We start from the raw sequence: 14,310 nt of genomic DNA on the forward strand, positions 1-14,310 counted from the left end.
CCTGAACGCCCCACAGTGTGCCTCTAATAGTTATTAAACACATTTGAAGTTTATGTTACAGGTCGTATATTGTGCAGTATTGAACTTACAAAAGATGCCATCACAGATCACATCTTGACTCATGAAGTGACTTGTGAGGCAACGCCCTCTGCTGGATTAGTAGCTGTAGTACTACGTTTTTCCCGTGCAGGTAGCGCCATCAAACCGACAAAAACAAATATTCCAAATCGCGATTAGGAGTGGATCTACTGATATATCTTTTTAGAGTCGCAGGCAAGTGTGACACTTATTTGGCCCATTAATTATGACGGCTCGTCCAGAAGCCTCACTCGATGCATAACACAAGTGCCACAAAAAACAACAATGCAGAATTGCCAAGTGGTTTATGTGACACTGAATGTCAGCCACTTCATGAACTCAAGTGTTATTCTGCTCTGTTCTCCGAAGTGCTAGCTTGGCATGCATTCTGCATTGTGCTAAATGAGTGTCCATGTCCCACAACCATGCGAGGCAATAAGAAACATTATGAACGAGTTTGTGTGAATTCCCTTAATATGCTAACAAAAGGACGTAAGCAATGCATCTATAGTAGATCCCCGCTTTTCACAGGAGTTATGTTCCACATCTACCAGCAAAAGGTGAAAATCCCTGAGTAATTAATAAAGTCCATAAAAAGTTTTCACGCACAACCCCTCCAAACCCTGCTCTTGGCTTGACGTCTCCTTTCGTTCAATATTAGCAAAAAAAAAAAAGTGATAAAAAGTTGCAAATCCATCCATTTTCTATACCGCATCCAATCCCAGTTCTCACACTGGACTGGTCACCAGCAAATCGTAGGGGCAATCAATTTAGAGTCACCAGTTAACCTAACATGCATGTTGGAATGTGGGAAGAAACAGGAGTACCTGCCCACACAAGGAAAACAATGGAAAATCTACACACAGATGCTCAAGTGCAGATTCGAACTCTAGTCTTCTGGATCTCCTGGCTGTCTCGCCAACATGCTACTGTTGCAAACATTGGATTACATTCAGCTGCCCTTTCTCTTTTCAGTCGCCATTGTTGTGCTAAATGCTAAATGAACAATCCGTTGTTAAAGCCATATGCTTCACACTCTTATGAAACGCATTTAAAGTATAAAATGTATTGTGTACTCGCCACAGATGAATAGATCAAATCTGAGTCACATCTGCCTCTCACAGCACTTATGGTGTGTTCAAGGAAAGTGCGAAATCTCAACACCTGACAATAAAACAATATCGGTGAAGCGTAAAGACATACTGTAAACCAGGGGTCTCAAACTCAATTTACCTGGGGGCCACTGGAGCTAGGGTCTGGGCAAGGCTGGGCCGCATCAGGTTTTCCAAAAAAAAAAAAAATGCATTTATTAAAAACAGAAAAATATACAAACTTTTTCAGTGCTTTAGTTCCGATTTTCTACAATAAACGCTCTGATAAAACATTCCACTGTTCTCAAATATCATAATTTTTGAAAAATAAACAAATCAAGAATAAAGAAAATCAATCAATCAGTAATAAATAAATATAATAATAATAATAATAAAACGGCAAATAATAAAAACTTAAGAAACCACATATTGTTGGTGGGTAGACAAATTATTTTTTTCAGATTAAAATTAACAAAGCATTATTAGAGCCCTGTAGACATGACAAAATACGACTATAGTCACATTTATACTCTTTTTATTTACAACATATTGCGCAACTGCAGGGTCTTGTGACACATGCTAACTCGCGAACTAGAGAACTAGCGACCTAAACGGTAGCCTTCAAGTTATTTCCTTTAAACTTAAATAGCCAAAAACTTACCACTTCCACACGGATAGGGAGGATAACTATTAACAGTTATTTAACCTTTAACATGAACATTAATCAAACGTAATAATTTTTTCTGGGTACATGATACCATACAGCATCCATATCAAACTTGCGCGGGCCGCACTAACATTAAACTTTCATAACAAGGCGGGGGCCTCAAACTAGTGTCCTGCGGGCCGCGTGTTTGAGACCCCTGCTGTAAACTGTGGGCTTTTTAAAAGTAATATATGTATGCTGTACATTTTGCCTGTATTAGTACTTATTTATAAATGATTACCAACTTATGACGTGGAAAATGTGCAGGGATCCGCTGTACTTTCTTTGTAATGACTGTGACTTAATAGACTTCATGCATATACTGTATATGTATTGTAGTTAGTATTGTACTTTGAGTGTTCTTTTGAAAATGACTATATTTTCATGTGCTCCCCCACTGTCACTCCTACTCACAAGCTGCCATTTAATAGCGCCGCAGTAGTGATGTAACTCTTTAATAGACACTCGCTGAACTCTATAACTTGAATCCCCTGTTGTCAATGATTTAACCACCACCTCTCTTTCTCCCCCCCCTCTCATTCTTTCCACTTCCTTCCTTCCCTGTCCACTTCTCAACTCCCCACTTCCATTGTTAACTCTTCCCTTCTCCCCTGTTTGGCCTTTCAGTGCAGCACCATTTGGCCAGTGTGCAGGAGAGGAAGATTAAGCATGAGAGCGATGGAGTGCAGTTTCCTTACCATGGTTAGAACCACATTAAACATTACACTCTGTATATGTACTGTATACTGTACTGTATGTTCTATTGCGGCTCACACCACCCTCAACCTGCATCCTTTGCTTTTCTTTTTTTTTTTTTTTAAATCAAATACGTACTCTTTCTGTGAGCTCTCCTCTTTTCCTCTCGTCATCACACGTGTGTCTTGTTCTCTGGCTATGCTGCCGCTGGGTGGGGTGATGTCTTTGCCAGATGTCTGCTGTTGTCCTTTGTGGGTTTTACCAAAGCCTTTTGGTTGGCCAGTATCTCCATCGCCGTCACTACCTGTCTGTTTGAATGAGAACTAGTTGCATAACGAAAACCTTTCACTGTTGAGATTTTCAAGTACACAGTCTGAAGTCTACACTGGCCACTAGGTGTCACTAGTAACCACACTTGATTACTGTCAAGAACATTTATTACAGATTTGAATGATCTCACAACCGGCACAATAATAATGATCGTCATCATCATAATCATAACAACAGGGAGTACCGTCGTGGCCCTACTCCAGCTAAAACTCAAATTTGAACCCTGATGTCACTTCCTGTCCACGCATCCGGAAGACATTTATTAAAACACACACTAGCATAGTCTTATTTATGTATTATTTTCTCTGATTATATCTACTATATTGGGTGATATGGGTATAAAGATGACTGTAGGGGTGTTATTGTATGTAATGGTCATCATCATCGTAATCATAACAACAGGGGGTACCGTCGTGGCCCTACTCCAGCTAAAACTCAATTTTGAACCCCGAAGTCACTTCCTGTCCACGCTTTTGGAAGACATTTATTAAAACACACACTAGCATAGTCTTATTTATGTCTTATTTTCTCTGATTATATCTACTATATTGGGTAATATGGGTATAAAGATGACTGTAGGGGTGTTATTGTTTGTCTAGAGGGCTCTAATAATATTAAAGGAGGTTGTAAAGACGCATTTTAGGCTGTATTGCCAAAATTATTTCATTCATAAATAAGGAATCCGAACTTGATTTATTTGGGCCGGTTCTGGAACCATTTAACCGCAATAAATGGTGAATTATTATTTATTCTCACCCTGTGAGCCCTCCTAAAGTGTCATCCGTCATCCTCCGTGAACCAGGAAGTGGTCTACTAACAAAACTACACATTTTTTCCAGAGGTTTATTATTAATTACGCTGCCATCCAAAGATACAGTAGTGAAAAAAAAGGGAAACTGTAAAAACACAGAATAGTGATGTGACAAGCAAACGTGCTACGACTCCACTGGTCAGTGTAAGCACAGACCAGCGGGGTCCAGGAGAGGGAGTAGTGATCATGCTCAAGTCCAGTACCAAATCCAATGTGAACTCTAATCAATGCATTGCTACAACGAATATAATGGTGGCCTCTAACTTTACCATATTGTCTCATGTGCAAAAGCCGTGCTGATAGATAAACTTGTCTGAGATGTTGCTCAGTGGGGTGTTGTTAGAATGTGGTGCAAGAGCAACTGTTGAGTTACAGCGTCTGGGGCTCCGCTAAGCTGATTGTTTAAACAGAGTCGTTGAACGCTGTCCCACCTGCCGCAGGCCCGCCTCAGAACGGCGGCACACGATCCAAACAAACACGACTAAAGGCACCCAGGTGTACCATCACCGCACGACATTCCTTCTGTCGGCCGAGATGCGTTCTTTCACTAATGTGCACATTTACAAACAACACACAAACTCTTGATTTTGTCGTTATACATTCACGCATACACACCGCCCGATATGGAGAGGAGCTGTGTTCCGGCCCAGATGGTGCCTTCGTGTGTCTACAGTGTTGGGAGCTACTGGGTTTCAGCAGACATCTGCTATGTTGAGAGTGATGGAGGGGTGGAGGACAGGAGGATTGGGGGGGGGTGAAGAAGGGGAAGACCCCCTGCCTCCGCCTGCTCTCGAGGTACCGCTAAATGAAAAGCCTTGCAGGTGATCATGTGATTCATCATTACTGCTGCTGTTTGCTGCTTTGCTCTGCTCTCTCGCTTTCATTCCGCCTGCTCGCTCCTGCTGCACAGTGGTGGGAAAATGTGCTTGAATGAGGGATTTCCCCAGTATTTGTGGACTGTTGGGAATTGTGTTGGCGTTCCGAACACTAAACTGGGATGTGTGTGTGTTATTAAGGTGTCTTTGTTTGTTTGTTTTCATAGGCGTCTTGAGTATATGTAAGTGTGGGTTTACCTTTCTTGCGTGTGTGTGTGTGTGTGTGCAAGTGTTTATCAGTATGTTTCCCAACCTTTATTAAGTTATGGCATTCATTTTACATGAGAAACATCTATGACTTCTTCTGTGCAATGAATGGCAGCGGGTTAATTATGTAGCTTGGCCATGGAGTTGTTCTGCCTGTCACTACACATCACTGGCATAGACAAATGAGCAAAGTACATTATCAGTAGGAGTGTCATGATGCACACAAGGTTTGTGTGGCAAACGGTTAACTTAAAACAGGAAATGCAGCAAAATGTTGTCGACTTTTTGATATTTTACATTGTAGCACCAAACGTCCAGCTTTCTCAGGACATGTTCTGTGTTCATGGCCCTGTTTTTTTTGTTTTTAGAAATGAAAATGTTCTGACTTTTGATTGCGTCATTAAATTGAGTGGCATTAGGGCACTTATGTGACGTAATCCCTGAAATGCTGCCATGTGGGCAGCTAAAGCCGATGCCTATTCAGTTAATCTTTTGATGCTTGCCGAGGTATAGTATAGTCAAATTGAGGACGACGGTTCAAATGCCCCAAGATCTTGAGAGGGCAGATTTTTCCCGAAAATTCCTGTAATGGCATTTGACCTCATGTTTCCTGTGTTTTTCTGCTCTTTGAATTATTTTCATGGCTTTTTTTTTCAACATCCCTCTTTTACAATTTGTATCTTTGACAGATGGAATTTTGTAATATAATCATTTTCTATCCATCTTGAAGAGACATACTTTAAATGTATTGAAATTAGGCATTTATTAGTGAACTTTGAGTATCTCATTGCTGGGCCTGGTTTTTGGGAATCAAAATATGCTCATCCTAATTTGTAATATTGCATCCTTGTGTACTTGCAGTCAGTCAGAGCAAACATATTGAAGAACTAAGGGTGTGTATTTTTTTTTACAAAGCACTGTAGCAGTAAATACCATGAATAATAATCACACAAGTCATCAGAATTGATTAGAAACTGCATGCAACTCACTTCATGTTACATTTCTCGAAACCATTTATTGTTTCATTCATTTTCTACCGCTTGTCCTCACGAGGGTCGCAGGGGTGCTGGAGCCTATCCCAGCTGTCTTCGAGTGAGAGGTGGGGTACACCCTGGACTGGTCACCAGCCAATCACAGGGCACATATAGACAAACAACCATTCACACTCACATTCATACCTATGGACAATTTGGAGTCGCCAATTAACCTAGCATGTTTTTGGAATGTGGGAGGAAACCGGAGTACCCGGAGAAAACCCACGCATGCACGGGGAGAACATGCAAACTCTACACAGAGAGGGTTGAGGGTGGAATCGAACTCGGGTCTCCTAGCTGTGAGGTCCCCGGGGGGTTAACCACCCCTCTACTGTGCAGCCTTCTCGAAACCAAAAAATGTAAAATCTCAATAATTGTAAGAGTTATGAATTAACTGCATAAATAGTATTTGATCCAAATAAAATAACTAGCATTACATTTTTAGAGCCCTGTAAACATGAAATAGCATCCCTATAGTTATATATATACTTGTATTACCTAATATAGGAGACATAACTCACCATAGCAAGTTCTTTTTTGTGTCTCAAATGTAGCGTGGGTGCATTTGAATGGTTAAAAAAAAAAAAAAACAGATCGCCATTAGCCTATCCATCCTCACTTGATTGATGTATTCATGCCAGTCTGACATGCATCTGCTTTACATAAACATACACTCCGACAGTACTGCTAGTTTTGTTTACATCATATTGCGCACCATTTGTGCACAAGCTGTGGCATTTCTGAAGTGACACAAGCGACGGCTGCCACTTTAAACGTAGTAATACTGTGTACCAAGCTAACTAGTGAGCCTCCAATGTATTTATCCTAAACATAATGGGTTTGAAAATGAGTGAGGAAGGACAAAACAAAGAGGCAAAAACAGACCACTTGACTCCACTTCTTATGAAGTGAATCGGATACTTGATTCAGTCGAGAAGTCGTACATCAAACCTGCGAGTCAATTCATGACTTAGTGAAACTAAGCACTTGTGAGTCAGTGAATCGTTCGCATTGTTGGGTGCATTGCAGTATTGAGTTAAGTTAAGTGAACAAGGAGTACCCTGATGCGGTAAAACACTTTTGAATCATTACATCTAATGCATATTTCGAATACTCGAATTGTTCACCAAGCATCCACATATAGTACTCCTTACGAGTGTACTTATATGTTATATGTTAAATTATTATGCTTCAGGAAAAAGCCATACCTGTCAACATTTGAAAATAAGGGAAATCTTCCAGAAAAAATGAGCAAAAATAAGACCGGAGTTTCCCCTTGTCTTCATGGATTGTTCTATCCAGAGCTTTATTTCAACATGTAGTTATCGTTGTGGTACTCTGCAGAGGTCGAGCCCTCAAACCTTGAAATTCTAAATTGTACCTTTTGGATTACCATATATCAAAATACATTTCCTCAATGTCCACCACATGAAGCCTTGATCACAGAAGCAAGCGTCTTTTATCTATAGCTCTCACACTTTTGGCCATGTCACTGGTCCACCGGGGAGCTGGGCCTATAATTAGCATTCCCATTTGACCAAAATGAGGGATGTTTCATCCAGTCCTTCCTCCTCAGCTGACATTTTTAGACAAGGGGAGGGGGGCGGGGGCACTTGAATGTATTTGTAGGTGTGTGCTAGTCATTCCGTCACCATCACTCTCCTGATTAACTCCTTACATCCATCTGCAGCCTTCTTGCTGCCTTCAGTAAGGCCTCCTTCCGATGCTCACCAAGGAGCTGACCTAGTCCCACCTAAAATCACACTAAGAGTAGGTCGGTGATTTTACTGTAAAATATTTAATGCTAACATGTAAATATGTAGTATGAAAAGCTCATGTACAAATTTTGTTAAATGTAAAGAAACATTTCAGAGCCAGGCAAGGCCTCAGGCAGTTACAATTTACGCAACAAATGCAGTAATCCCTCATAAATCGCAATTAATCAGTTGCAGACCCGACCACGATAAGCAAACTTATATTTTTGTAGTTGCATGGAAAATCTGTTTACGACCTTCTAAATACATTTTTTGAACATTGTTAAAACACACCTATAGTCACTCTTACACTTGCATTACCCAATATAGTAGACATAATAACAGAAGGTATATTCATGTGTGATGCGGCTAGTTAAACAGTAGCCTACCAGAAAAGCCGCTGTCTTCATCTTCCCTCCTGCCTTGTCTTCAGCATCGGAATTTAACACCCTCATAATTCCTTCATCATACACTTTGTCGGCCTCTCTTTTTCGTTGTTGGTTCCAGTGTCACTTTTGTCTCAAGGCACATTAGACATTGCTCTGTCTTTTTTTTAAATCTCACAATAGTCCAGCCTTTCGAAGCCAGGATTCACTGTCAGACTTCAGCAAAAGTTTCATCATATACATTTCTGGCAGTATTGGCTTATCCTATTGGCTTATTGGCGTGCTGGAGCCTATCCCAGCTGTCTTCGGGCAAGAGGCGACCTGGACTGGTCGCCAGCCAATCACAGGGCACATATAGACAAACAACCATTCACGCTCACATTCATACCTATGGACAATTTGGAGTCGCCAATTAACCTAGCATGTTTTTGGAATGTGGGAGGAAACCGGAGTACCCGGAGAAAACCCACGCATGCACAGGAGAACATGCAAACTCCACACAGAGATGGCCGAGGATGGAATTGAAGTCGGGTCTCCTAGCTGTGAGGCCTGTGAGCTAACCACTCAAACACCGTGCAGCCAGAAACCAAACAATGATTGCATATTTACTTGTGACTTTGACCAGAGATATAAGGAGAATGTGTGTTATCGTTTTTTTTTACGCTTCCTTCATTTGTGTATAGTTTTATTTTGATTATTCTGTTGTCACAGGATATTGTAAGGATTGGGAGTATTGTGTAGGGAACCGTGATTCAGAGGCTGGGCTAGTGGGCCGTTGTGCAGCCCCCTTCCAACCAAACAACCTCTAATACTTCGATTTATGATTATTTTTTTTTCCAATTGGACGGTGGTGTCGTGTTTCATTGCTTGTTTACTTTCGCTTTCGGAGCTGATACAAAGTGCTTATGATTGATCATAAGTCTTTTACTTCACCGATTTAGACCATGGATGGATTTAGACCAAAGATTGTTGTGCATTGTGAAGACTGCACTTTCTCGCCGGGTTATGGAGTGTCTTTGTGGCTTTGTCATCATGCTGTGCCGGCTTAGACCGCAGATACGAGGTCGTGGACTTGAGAGTTAAGTGTGTCCCCGCTGTCTTTGCTCTGGATGATGATGTAGAAGTAGCTTTGGATGTGGTATTTCTAAGCTCTGTTGTTCATGATGCCCTGTCAGTCAAAGCACACCACTGGAGGGATCCTATTTGGATCGCCACTACATTTCCCAGCTCCTCTGTTTCCTGATACTCTGCCCGCCCCCAGTCACGCTCCTCGCCCTCCCCGTCCCTTCCTTTTTACTCTGAACGCCTGCTGCTTCCAAACATGGCCTCTCACCAAACCCTGCCCCTACATGCCACGCCCCGATTAGACAGCTCAGGTACAGCTCGCCAACTGTACACAAACATGACAGCCTTGATAGTGAGTGTAGTGGACCCATCTGTATGTTGAGCCAGTCAACTAAATCAATGAATGATTTCAAATGATCAGACATTGATTTCAGTCGGTCATAATCATTTGATTCTTGCAATCAAATTGAAGATTTTTTTTAAATTAGATTTAAAGTAAGCAAAGCAGCCATGTTTCATTAAAACCTCGTCTCTGTTCTGCCATTTTGTTGATCCCCTTTTTTTACCAGGACTGTCATCGCCTGGTTCTCTTAAGAAGCCGGGGAAATTCGATTTCAGCGCCCTGTCCTCCCAGACGAGGTCCCCCCGCATGGCGTTCACCCACCACCCACTGCCAATGCTGGCGGGAGTGAGACCAGGTGAGGCTACCACGCTCCCAACCCTAATCGCTCCCTTCCTCTTCCCCTCAAATCCCTCCTTATGCTCCTACCCACCCCCACCACTTAAGTACCACCTCCCCCCCTCCAAAAGCAGAAGTGGGAGTGGCGTTTTGGGGGAAATGTGAGTGGCTGGGAATTTAATCAAGTCTGGCAGGTAGCTCTTCTGTGCTCAGCTCTGCCTCCTCGTCTTCTCACCTTGTAGGGTGCTGGTCAAACTGGTGACAGCTTTAGGGATTCTGGGCATGTGCTTTGCTGTGCTTCTCTGTTGGTGGATGGTCGGGGCTCGCCATTGACTCGCCTCTATAGACCAGTGTCTTCTGCTTTCATTCAAGTGCTTGAGCTGCCTTGTGCAGGGTCGCCTAATCGTCTTGCATTTCAGTTTTGGGGAAAGCCATGCTTCTAAAACAATGTCTTAACTTTTTTTCTCGAGCGGGACCAAGGTACTATTCATTTCTATCTGCCACTTTTAACAAGAGCTTGTTTTATTACTAGCAATCATGCTTACAGGTATACCGAAACTACCATGTACATTTTAATTTTTGGCATTTTAAGTCTCAAAACACCTACAAAACATACGACAATAGATCATAATGTTTCGTTCCGTTCTTAGTAAACATATTTCAAGTACAGAATCATCATTCATCACTGTCCATACATAGACGACATGACGGATGGCATGGGGTAGACAGGACAGGATGACTGAGCGATCCAGGAGTAAGAAGAAAGGGAACAACAAGAGGACAGAGAAGAATAAAGACAATTCCAAACTAAGCTCCTATGGGGGAGTACAGTGTGGGACTGTAAAAAAAAAAAAAAAAAAAAAAAACCTCAACATAAACAGGGACAAATAATCACACTTTTTCTACATGAACACAAGACCTGCACCAGGGGAGGGGGGAAGAGGAGTGGAGGTGTTCCCAGCACGGCCAGCAGCCATAATCGGTGTGAGCTACAGTATATAATCCTCGTCTCGCCAGCACCGGGGTAAATGTATTGGTACGCTCCACTAATTAATGATCATGTAAGTTATGAAATACGTCTCAACACTTATCAATGAAGCAAATTTGCAGGGTCGCATAATAGATGACTTGATCAAGATCAAGCCTACATAATTAGAAAATATGGCGGCCCTGTAATCAGGAAAAAGCCAAAAATCAACAACAGATCAAAAGTTATCGCTACAACTCGGTATCTGTATAAAAGGCGAGATACAACCTTCAAAGTTCACCATCGGACCTGATTCTGAACCCATCCTGAACCCATGCCAGCTTCATGAATCTTTGTGAACAGTACATTACCTATTATTGGCTCTAATTTAACTTAACATAAACATCATATTGTAACATCTAAAGATGACGAGTTGACTGTCAAGCAACAATCTCCTTATTGCATTAACGGCCGCAGCACTCCAAAACAACATCAGCAAACTGGCCTACACACAATAGTCTGCACAATATCATCACCATCAATGAGCCACAGCTCCCCCCGGTGCTAGCAGCACTCGTACAGCCCCAGACCACGACACAACGACCACCATGCTCAATAAGCAATACACAATTATCAATGTAAACAGTGAGTGTGTTGAGTATATTTCAGTTTCTAGCACATCTACAGTGCTACACTCTATTAGAGTGCTTCCCAAAATGGTATGTCTTCTTTAGCGCAGAGTACCTTCCACCGACCACTTATACATGTTTCATTCTCCAAAAGTAGAACATAACACAACTGTTATGATTTCGGCTGTCTCCCTGGGGAAACTACTTGTGGTACATACTTCCAATTTTATTGTCTGCCTTAATATGAAATGATGGTGAATATTTCCTTATCTTAAAGTGGTATGCATAACACTGTTTGGAAGTCACTACTCTTAAAGCACAGGTGTCAAACTTGAGGCCCGGGGGTCCAGAGTCGCCCTGACATTGTTTTATGTGGCCTGCGAAAGCCTGGAAATAATAAGACAGCTGTTTATTGTATTTGTTATTTGTAGTATTTAAAACATGTTTTTACACGTTATCGGTATCTGCTGATATCGGTATCGCAAATTGAGAGTTGGACAATATCTGCATATCGGTTTACGGCAAAAAAAACAATATAATAATGTGACTCACGATGTCAAAGAATACTAAACTCATCACACAGCAACTTAACACTCAAAACGTGTAGCTAAGAAATATACAACACAGCGAATCAACTGTTAGCTTGAGTGGAACAGTATTTAAATGATTATTAGTGGTTCTGAAGTAAAGGAGATGTCGCGAGATTAAAACCTAGCGATAGCTGCACCGCTGTAGAAGCCACAGGGTTCAAAGTTGAAGAAAAAAGTAATATCTCATACACCAGAAATTATATTGATGATAGTGTAATATAAATTACATTCATGAAATATGAGGGGTTTTACTCACTTTTGTGAGATACAGTACATATATTTTGTTAAACCGTCTTTTTTTGCCATTTTTTCTGACCTTGCCTTCATGAAGAGAACCCGTGATTGATTCCAATGAGGGTGATCACATCTGTGTTATTCAGACAAGCAAAAGCAGAGGATTAGCACTCAGTGAATTGCTTTGTGAACCAGCTGGTCCTCCATCACGCTGAAGCAAGAAGCTGACGATAACAGCAGATATCAAACAAAGCCAAACGAGTCCAGACAATAAATCGCAGCTCTCCTAATTTTATCGCCGCTGCACAGATAAAGAGGGGGGGAGAAAAAAAGAGCCTTCTACTATTTTGTAGCACGCTGCAGATAATTTTCCATGAGCTTTTTGTATAGTTTGGCTACATTAAAGGCTTTTCAAGCCATCAAGCGGGCATGAAGCAATGAGGTCGGTCATTAACTCCAGCCTGGCTTCATATACACAATGTATTTGACTCCAACGTGCTGTTAGGAGTGTTCATTTTGGTGCTCTTCCCACGCTTCAACCATGTAATCGCCGCTGTTGTTCTTTGTTCAAGACATGATGCAACGGGATCTAAGGAGCTGCTGAAGTGGGAGTGAGAAATGCACGACCGCCGTCCTCGCATGGCGGCGGTTGTTGTGTAAGGTGGTGCATTTGGTGTTCATGGTAGGGAACGTTTATGGGTGCAGGATCTTGTCGAAAAACCTCCTCAGCACCAACTCAACCGTCCTAAACCATTCACCAACCCCACCCACCCTTTGTATCCCCAGAGAGTTTGGCCTTCACCCAGTCTTTAATGGGATTAACCGGGGACCATAGGAACAGGGAGGTAGCACCAATGGGGTGCAGACTCCCTGGCATGGGTGCAAGGTGTTGTTGGGTTCAAAGACATGGGCCCCTTTCCGGGGGGTAATGCAGAGGGGTTGGCACTCTCATGGAGTACACTCGCATGCACAATGTATAAGACATAAGCACCAAAAAGTGTTGGCAGCCTTACATGGGCAGCTGGGGGCTTGGATGGGATGGGTGTCAGACTGGCACGGTTAAGGGAAGAATGGGCCTCTAATACAAATCAAGTAGATCCACTAATGGATATAGGTCTGACAGAGGGGGCTTTGTATTCGTGGAGAGAGCTCCACCAACCGCTCCTCACTTGCACTTCACACCCATACTCTCTTTACTGCTCGTAATGTATGTTCAATTCCCATCCACGCATTTCTGCATATGTGCAGTTTTGATGCCGTTCAAGACTTTAAAAAGCAAAACACCATCTTAGGAATACAGTGCGAGTATAAAAAATTTGTTCTATCATAAAAACAAAATGAGTCATATCAAATATGGCTTGAGCGTCTCAGTGCCAACTTGCGCCGATGCCAATGAATCACACCCTCAAAGCAGCACATGGGCTCGCAGGCATTAAGAGCTGCTAATTTAAGATGGTGCTCAATGGAACAGGACCAGCGTCAGTTGAATGTGTGCACATTTAGGTTGTTCTGGTGAACCGTGGTCTATGTATGACTTTGACTAAAAATACACTGTGTGTGTGTGTGTGTGTGTGTGTGTGTGTGTGTGTGTGTGTGTGTGTGTGTGTGTGTGTGTGTGTGTGTGTGAATGTCTTCTATAAAGGTTTATAGATTCACTGGAGTGATCATAAAACTTTACGAGCATTGACCATAGCTATTAACCTAAAACAGCTTTTCATGGGAAAACATCATTTGCATTTCAGCTTTGCATTTAAACTTTAACGACTCCTGTTGTGATGTGATCATCTTGCAGATTACAGTAGATCACCGCTATTTGCGGGGGGTTTACTTTCCAAGACCACCCTCTAATGGCGAATAATTGAAGCGGCCATAAATATAACCATTTTTAACACACGGCTGGCTTCATTTGAAACCGCCCCTGCCCACCCCCCCAAAACCCGCCTACTAAATTCATGTTGATATTCCACTTTGGTTTTGGACTATTGTGATTATGAGGTTAGATTCTCTCTTTCTTGTTCAGTGTGCTTTCCACACTTGCTAAACTCACCCCTATTATGATCATATATTCAGTTTGGACTTCAATAAAAAATCGGAGAATTAATAGGTCGCGAATGCTGAATTGCGAATATGTAAAGATCGACTGTTCTCTCGTGAATGTGCCGTCGTAACTCTAACGTC

The 14,310-nt window shown here is 42.0% G+C and overlaps 1 protein-coding gene across 12 annotated transcripts in view; it reads left to right on the plus strand.

The window, feature by feature from the left end:
* Positions 1–14,310, plus strand: part of nfixb (nuclear factor I/Xb) — a 178,668-nt gene that overhangs the window by 142,820 nt on the left and 21,538 nt on the right. For 11 of the 12 annotated variants that reach the window (XM_058049552.1, XM_058049556.1, XM_058049554.1 and 8 more), the window contains 2 exons: positions 2,503–2,577; positions 9,603–9,731. In XM_058049552.1, the coding sequence (XP_057905535.1) occupies positions 2,503–2,577; positions 9,603–9,731 (204 nt within the window). The remainder of the gene's footprint in view (positions 1–2,502; positions 2,578–9,602; positions 9,732–14,310) is intronic. The other variant, XM_058049559.1, reaches the window with a different exon arrangement.

Source organism: Doryrhamphus excisus, chromosome 15, assembly GCF_030265055.1.
Source record: "Doryrhamphus excisus isolate RoL2022-K1 chromosome 15, RoL_Dexc_1.0, whole genome shotgun sequence".
In the NCBI taxonomy this organism is placed as follows: Eukaryota; Metazoa; Chordata; class Actinopteri; order Syngnathiformes; family Syngnathidae; genus Doryrhamphus; species Doryrhamphus excisus.